The sequence below is a fragment of the Papaver somniferum genome, unplaced genomic scaffold (genome assembly GCF_003573695.1).
Source record: "Papaver somniferum cultivar HN1 unplaced genomic scaffold, ASM357369v1 unplaced-scaffold_160, whole genome shotgun sequence".
Taxonomy (NCBI): Eukaryota; Viridiplantae; Streptophyta; class Magnoliopsida; order Ranunculales; family Papaveraceae; genus Papaver; species Papaver somniferum.
Window position 1 is genome coordinate 1290664 of NW_020625487.1, and position 8013 is coordinate 1298676.

At 35.6% G+C, this 8013-nt stretch overlaps 1 protein-coding gene across 1 annotated transcript; it reads right to left on the minus strand.

The window, feature by feature from the left end:
- Positions 1-4329: 4329 nt before the first annotated feature.
- On the minus strand, positions 4330-4860 carry LOC113337550. Its single transcript, XM_026583212.1, has one exon. It carries the CDS (start codon positions 4858-4860, stop codon positions 4330-4332), a length of 531 nt encoding a protein of 176 aa, XP_026438997.1.
- Between the last annotated feature and the right edge of the window lie 3153 nt (positions 4861-8013).

The following is an 8013-nucleotide window of genomic DNA, read 5'->3' on the forward strand; positions in this document are numbered from 1 at the left end:
CATAATTTCAGATGACATGATTTAGCAACAGAGAACCTTGATAAATTCTGCGGTCCCAAATTCCAAATGGCTCGATTTTGGTAGCCTGGCTACAAAATTGGCTAGAATTGGTCTAAAACTTTGCATTTGTAATTCACACATGATGAGACTAAATGACCAAATTTAGAACCAAGAACCAACAATTGTTTACTATTAAATGAAAAACCCTTAAACAAAATTAGAGATATCTAATCTAATCTACAACACCGGTCATTCCCTGCAAAAATTTTAAACTCAATTTTCGTGGGTGCGGGTGAATCCGCGAATTTCAAAGTCCTATCGCAACCAAACCTTTAAAAGTGCATAATTGAGAATCCCACCCATGTTCGGCCCATAAATCTTGCGGATTGGGTTTCACCCGCAATTTTACAAACGGATACGGGTGAAATCCACGGTTCCGGACTTTTTGCTCACCTCTGGCTCATATGATTGTCTACATGGGCATGATTATGATTATAAAACCAGCCGAGAATACTCTCATGCAACTAAACCTCTAAAAGTGCAGATTCAAGAATCCCACCCATGTTCGGCCCATAAATCTTGCGAATTGGATTTCACCCGCAATTTACAAACATATACGGGCGAAATCCACGGTTCCAGACTTTTTGCTCACCCCTGGCTCATATGATTGTCTACATGATTATGATTATAAAACCAGCCGAGAATACTCTCATAATCGACTGGTTTATGATGAAAACATAGCCCATTATAAATATCTCAAATTTGAAATACTAGAGTCGGCTAAATCGAAATAAGATCTAATTGAATTTGGTTTTTTAAATTTGTATAATAACTGTTTAAAATACCAGAATTTGCAAGGTGATTTAAAGTTTTCTTGTCGGTATTCATCCAATTTTTAAAAGTTGACGTAGAGCCCGCTATGTGTTTTTGATTCCAGGCCGATTACGGAGAGTCGGCCGGGTATCTCGACTTATGGTTATAAATATTTGGTCATGAGATGAACTTTCTTAACAATGAAGATTTTCGTTTACTCGGGGTTGTTTTTTTTTTTTTTTTTTTTTTTTTTTTTTTTTTTTTTTTGCTGAGAAACAAACTTTTATTAACACAGAAGAAAGTTACAAGCATTTACAATCTGATCCATCTCAAGATAGTTCAAAAAAGGAGGACAAGAAACCAAGATGCTTTAACACATAACTTCCTAACCCGACGTGCAAGCCGGTCTGCAAACTTATTCATAGTACGCCTAATATACACAAGCTTAAAGACAGAACTACTAGTAAGGAGGTTGCAACAGTCATTCAGAATATCTCTGCATCTCCATCCGGCCGAGTGACTGACTCCATTCACAAAATCCACCACTTGCAGGAAGTCACTAACAAAAAGAACTGTGGAAAAGTTCAACTCCTTTGCCCAGGAAACAGCCAAAAATAACGCCATTGCTTCAGCACAAACTGCATCAGGAGCATGCCCAAAGTTCGATCTACAAAATTTTATTCTTCCTACAACATCACATAAGATCAAACCATCTCCCATATTAAAGTTTTTATAAGAGCCATCAATGTAGAGAATATGATCAACTTCAGAAATTGGAGTTTTAGCATCTACACGAACTATAGACACAGGGGGAGGATGAATATAAGTATTCAACATTTTTTTAGTGTTGAGGATAACTTTATCCAGATTTATCGCAACTTTATGAAAAACTACTTCGCATCTCAGCTTCCAAATACACCACATAACAATTGCACCTATACTAGGCCAGCCAACAGGGAATGACTGACCTAGCCTAATATTAAACCATTTCAGAAAGTAATCATCAGGCCACAGATAATCAAAAGATATCAGATGTTGAATAGACAATGCGAACCAAATGTGAGACGCTACAGAACATTGAAAGAAAAGATGAAGGACAGTTTCAGAAGCATTGTTGCAGAGAGGACATGAAGGATCAATAGAGTTATTATATCCATTCATAGTAACATTAACTGGCAACATATGAGCAAAAACTTTCCATATAAAAAACTTAACTTTAGGAAGACAGTTCAACGACCAAACCTTAGTCCAAAAAGAAGACTCTTCAGCAGTAGCAAACTCGTTTGTGTACACTTTATAAGCAGACTTAATTGTAAAATTACTATCTTTAGTGTGTTCCCACATAATCTTATCATCACAAAGAGAAGTCAGACGTATAGAAAGAATTTTAATCACATCCACAGGACAAAACAGAGAATTCAGAATATCTAAGTTCCATGTGTTATGAAGAGGGTCTATAAGCTCACTGACAAAGGTGTAATTATTATAATTAGGATCAATAGATAAAGGAGGAGCAGAAGAGCAGGGTAACCATATAGAAGACCAAATTCTAGTAGAGTTACCATTGTTAATCTTGCAAACAATATTGGATCTTAGAAAGCTTAGACTGTTAACAATGCCATTCCAAATCCAAGAAGAGGCGTCAGCAGCCTTATCGATTTCCAGCAAGTTTTGGTTAGGAAAATATTTATCCTTTAGAAATTTTGAAATTAAGTGATCAGGGAACTGTGTGATTCTCCATGCTATTTTCGATATAAATACCCTATTCAGAGCATAAAAATTTCTAATGCCAAGACCACCACATTTTTTGGATTTGCCAATGTCAGTCCAAGATCGAAAATAAACAGCCTTGCGGGGATTTTTGTTAGACCACCAAAAGGTTCTTTGAATAGAATCAAACTTAGAAGTAAGCTTTTTAGGGAGAGGAAAACAAGACATATGGTACACAACAAGACTTGACAAAACATGTCTAGTAACAACAGTTCTACCAACACCATTGAGATTGGTTTTCTTCATATTGCCAAGCCTAACATAGAACTTATCAATAAGAAAATGAAAGGATTTAGTTCTATCTCTATTAACAAACAGAGGGGTGCCTAAATATTTTTCCGTGCTCGACAGAAACTTGATGCCTAAGGATCTAGAAAGAATTTTAATGTGTTTGTGATGCATATTCATTCTTGTAAAAAAAGTTGACTTTTCCAAATTAATAGCCTGACCCGAAGCTTTTGCAAACTTATTTAAAATATGTATAATATTTTTTGCATACAAAATAGATGCTTTAGAGAAAAGCATACAGTCGTCTGCGAAGAATAAGTGGGTGATAAAAGGGCTATTGGCTCTGAGTTTAAAGCCCTGAATTAGGTTGTACGATTCTGCTTTTAATAACATCTGAGAAAGGACTTCCACAAAAAAGGATAAATATATAAGGAGAAAGATAGTCTCCTTGTTTAATTCCTCTACAAGGAGAGAACACTTCTCCTAAAGAACCATTTATAAGAATCGAATACGAGACAATACTAATACACTGAAGCATCAGCTGACACCAATCATCCGAAAAACCTAGTTTTTGGAAAACAACAATTATAAATGACCATTCTAATCTGTCGAAAGCTTTTGACAGATCAAGCTTAATAGCCATATAACCCTTTTTAGCTCTTTTTTTTTATTCTTTTAAAAGAGTGCAGAATCTCATGACTAATAATGATGTTATCCTGAATTTGCCTATTATAAATAAAAGCCGACTGAAATGGGGAAATAAGCGAATCTAGCAGAGGTTTGAGTCTGTTGGTTAAAATCTTGGAGATAATTTTGTAAACTGAGTTTGCTAAACTAATAGGCCTGAAATCATTAGGCGATGAAGGATTAGATACCTTAATTAGGAATTAAAGCTATAAAAGTGTAGTTCAACTGCTTCAGTAAGAACTTAGTTTTGAATTTTTTTTGAATATGTTCGATTACCTGAACAGAAACTATATCCCAATTATCACGGAAAAATCCTGCTGGGAATCCATCTGGGCCAGGAGAGTTCTGTGGCTCCATATTTTTGATAGTAGACAGGATTTCCTCAGAAGTAGGTATAGCCACAAGAGAAAGGTTGACTTTATCTGTAATAATTGGTTGTACATCTTTTAAAACTTCTTGAATATCAGCAGAACAAGGAGAAGAAGAGTGAAAAACCTTTTTAAAGTGTGTTTCGAAAAGTGAAACAATTTGTTCTCTAGACTCCAACCAGTTTCCTTGCTCATCTTTAACCGTATGGATGGTGTTGTACATATTTCTGAGTTTAGCCGAGTTATGGAAGAACTGAGTGTTCTTGTCATAATGGACAAAATAATTGATTCTAGATTTTTCCTTATAGAATGAATTTTAAATCTCATACCAGAAATCGAGTTGCTTTGAGTAATTTAAGATAAAATTACCAATAACAGGAGTGTATGGTATGGATTGGAGTTTTTCTATTTCAGCATTGAGTTTATGTATATTATTTTTAATATGACCGAAATAGTTAACATTCTAACGACAAAGGTCAAATTTGACATTACGGAGTTTACCAGCTACTACAAAGCTAGGAGAACCCTTAACTCCCTTGGACCAAGAGGAAGACAGAACATCTTTAAAATCTGGACTCAATTGCCAGCACTTGAAGAACTTATAAGGAATGTGAAGCTTTTGTTCCGAGTGAAAACAGTTTGCGAGGATGGTACTGTAGTCTGAATAAACTCTGCCTAAATTAGTGACTCTAGTCTGAGGCAGGAGAGACACCCATTTATCATTCATAAACCCTCTATCAAGCTTTTCAAAGATCAGTTCAGCAGGATTCCTAAATCTCCTATTACACCAGGTAAACGGATTTCCAAAAGAAAAGATTTCATTAAAATTAAGATCTATCATCTTAGCTCTAATGAAATCAGGTATTAACGAGTTAGCATCTATTCCACCTTGTTTTTCAGATTCATGCATAACGAAATTGAAATCTCCTAACAACATCCAAGGACGGTGAACATCATCACTAATACCATCTAAAACATTCCATTGTGCTCTCATACCAGTAATATTCAAAGAACCATAAACAAAAGAAATCAGGCAATTTTTTATCCTAGGGGTGATATCGCAGACTATATGGATCATGTTAAGGGATGCATTAATTACTTCTAGATTAGAATTCTTAAAAAAACCCAGTGCAAGACCACTCGATTTTCCAGTCGGGGAATAAAAAACCATGAGTCGAAAGGAAGATGGTGACAGTATTTTTTCACAATCATTATCAACCATAGTTTCAATTAGGCATATTGCATCAAAACGATATTTCCTATAGAGACTAGAGATATGCAGCCATTTCTTATCTGAACAACAACCATTCATGTTCCAACTTAAAAATTTCATGATTGTCAAGGAGAGCAAAAAGACAAATCACAGAAACAAGTAGCGGGATAAACAATAATACAACTAGAGAGGATGAAAAGGGATAAACATGCAGCAACAAAAGGATGTAAGCGTCAAAAACTAGCAAAAGAGAGAGGACTTACAAGGTTATGAGCTGAGGAGGGTTCAACATCCATAGCATGGGGGTCCATCATCATGAGATCAATTTCTTTGTTAAAATCTTCATCAGTAACAGTTGGTTCCGGTGGAAGCATAGATAACGGCATGGGCTCAAGGACTAAATCCTCCTTAAGATCATTAATCTGATTATTAGGGTTTCCAAAGTCGCAATCTAAGTTAGCACTCAAAAAAAAATTCAGAAGAATAGTTCATTTAAGTGGTTGTGTTGAAAGCAAAATCAGAATAAGTAAACACAGCTTGTGAGAAAGAAGTACAGGGTGCAGACCAAATAACATTTGTCTCAGCCGTACCATTTCTAGAGGATACTCCTAAGCTTCCCACATTGAAAGAAGTATCATTGGGTGGATTAAAAAGTGGTAATGAGCTCATTAAAGGCCATTGAGGTGGAGACTTCAATGAAGCTGAGGATGAAAAAGAGGTAGATCTTATGGATGCCGATTCGAAAGAAGTCCTAGGCTTTTTCCCTTTTCGATCATGAACAAGACCATCTGGTCCAAAAGTGAGGTTATCAAAGGGGGATACATTGAAGACAGTGTTGCCAGTACTAGGCGAAATGGGTGAGAAGATAAATCCTTATTAACAGGTTCTTTGATAGTTAAGGAAGAAACTGCAGGCATTACAGAAAACATAACAAGGATAGATATTGAAGAACCTCTGTTTCCAAGAGCACCAACTAGCTTCAGACTGACTGAGAAAGCAGTATGCTTGGAGGATCCATCTGATGCGGATGCACCAGGAAGAACATTAGAGGGATCAGATGCACGAGAGCCTTCTCCTTTATTATGATTCATCGTCATTCTTGTGACAGCAACATGGGAAGCTCGAGGAGAAGGAGTAGGCAGAGCACGAACATAAATCCTAGACTGAATTTCCTTACACAGTATATCATCATGGTAAAGTACAAAACATTGCTTGCAAACAAGATATGGAAGCTTTGGATAAAATGCTGACATGATATAGGTACGCTTATTTGTATTGATGATCACTTTTTTGGTAAGAGGAGAGTTAAGAGGTACCATAAGTTTTGCATCAAAATAATTTCCAGCTGCAGATTCCGCAGAGACAAAAGTGCCAATTTCTTCCAAAACTTCTCTCGCCTTTCCTCTATTGACCAAATCTGAAGGAATATAAATTTGCACAGGCATTAGAGTTTTGTCCCAGACAAGATCAAAAATAGACTCTAAGTCACCAAATGGCTGGAGAGCAAACAGTTGACCAAACATAAGAGTATGCCTAGCAGCAAAAACAATATCCCTATCTCTTATATTCTTGAATATAACCACGAATAGGTTCTGAATACCCATCCCCTGAACATATAGTTTAGCAAGCTTGAAATCTGAAGAGGCTACAGTCCATATTTTATTGAGGTTGTGCTTGACTGAAGTTTTGTGGTAGTAATTGTACTTGTTGCATATAAGAGCAGCAAACCTAAAAGGAAATTCTTCTACATCCTCATCTAAGTCCAAGACTCTAACTTGTGCTGCTGGGATAGCCATGAAAGAGACCACAAGAGTAATGGAATACAAGGTTTGATTACTGAGCTAGAAAGAGGTGTGAGTAGAAACTGAGGAAACCCTTACAATATATATGAAAAAATTCAGATGAGCATGCAGGGATATCTAGGAAATGTAATGTTTCAGACAAGCAGTAATGAGAAAAATTGCAGACTTGCAGTTATGATATAGACAAGTCATTCAATTTGGAATTAACAACTGAGTACTGAAAACTGAAAATACAAATATACTTATTCTTCAAAATCTGAATTCTCAAGGGAGAATTATAACTCTGCCAAGAGTATTTGCCAAGTGTAGGAGAAATTCTGAGAAGGTCGTCCATTATTAAGAGAGTTCTTGGGTTTAGTTAATTAAACACTACAATTTATTATTAAATAATAATTCTTATAATGGAGCATTAAGAATCAAAACACTGCTTTTAAGGGAAAACATCAGCAAATTAACTTCAACAAGAAACCTCAGGCTGATTAAAGATGAAGATTCCTATTAGACTTATCAACCATTTCATCATGAAGAGGGCTGATTTATCTCATATAATAATTCCCAAGAAGATAAAAAGTAGAAAACCTTCAAGATATAATTTCGCACAATCCAATCCCTACTCAAAGTAGGATCTCAAACTATCAAAGATACTTAGAGTGGCTCCTCTTGATATATCAGAGTGAAGTATCAATGAAAACAAAAAGCTTAGAGAGCTTTATTGAAATCTAGAGAAAGTGACCAGATAGGAGTGTCAATGAAAGTTACCCAACATATAAAGAACGCCGCTTCAAACCCATTTCTGTAGATTTATCGAATCTCATGATGATCTTCCCCAAATTGCAATGGATTCACCTCCATCAGCTCATAACATAGAATAAAAAGAGATGAAATAAGAAACTTAAAACAAACAACTTTAGTCAGATTAAATGAAAATAAAATGAAAACTGGAATCTGTATTCAATATAATTAGACATGATTTTGATCTAGGATTTAAAACAGATGGAGGACAAGAAGGTATCAATTTAGGTTAAAAAACAGTTTTAGGGAAAAACTAGGTCGAAAGATTTCCTATGAAGAATTTTAATTGAAATAGACAAATTAGATGAAAACAATACCGAAATTAATGAGGAACATGATT

Bases quoted from the DNA above. Each gene is read 5' to 3' on its own strand.
- LOC113337550 (XM_026583212.1), bottom strand. From the start codon at position 4,860: ATGAGAGCACAATGGAATGTTTTAGATGGTATTAGTGATGATGTTCAC.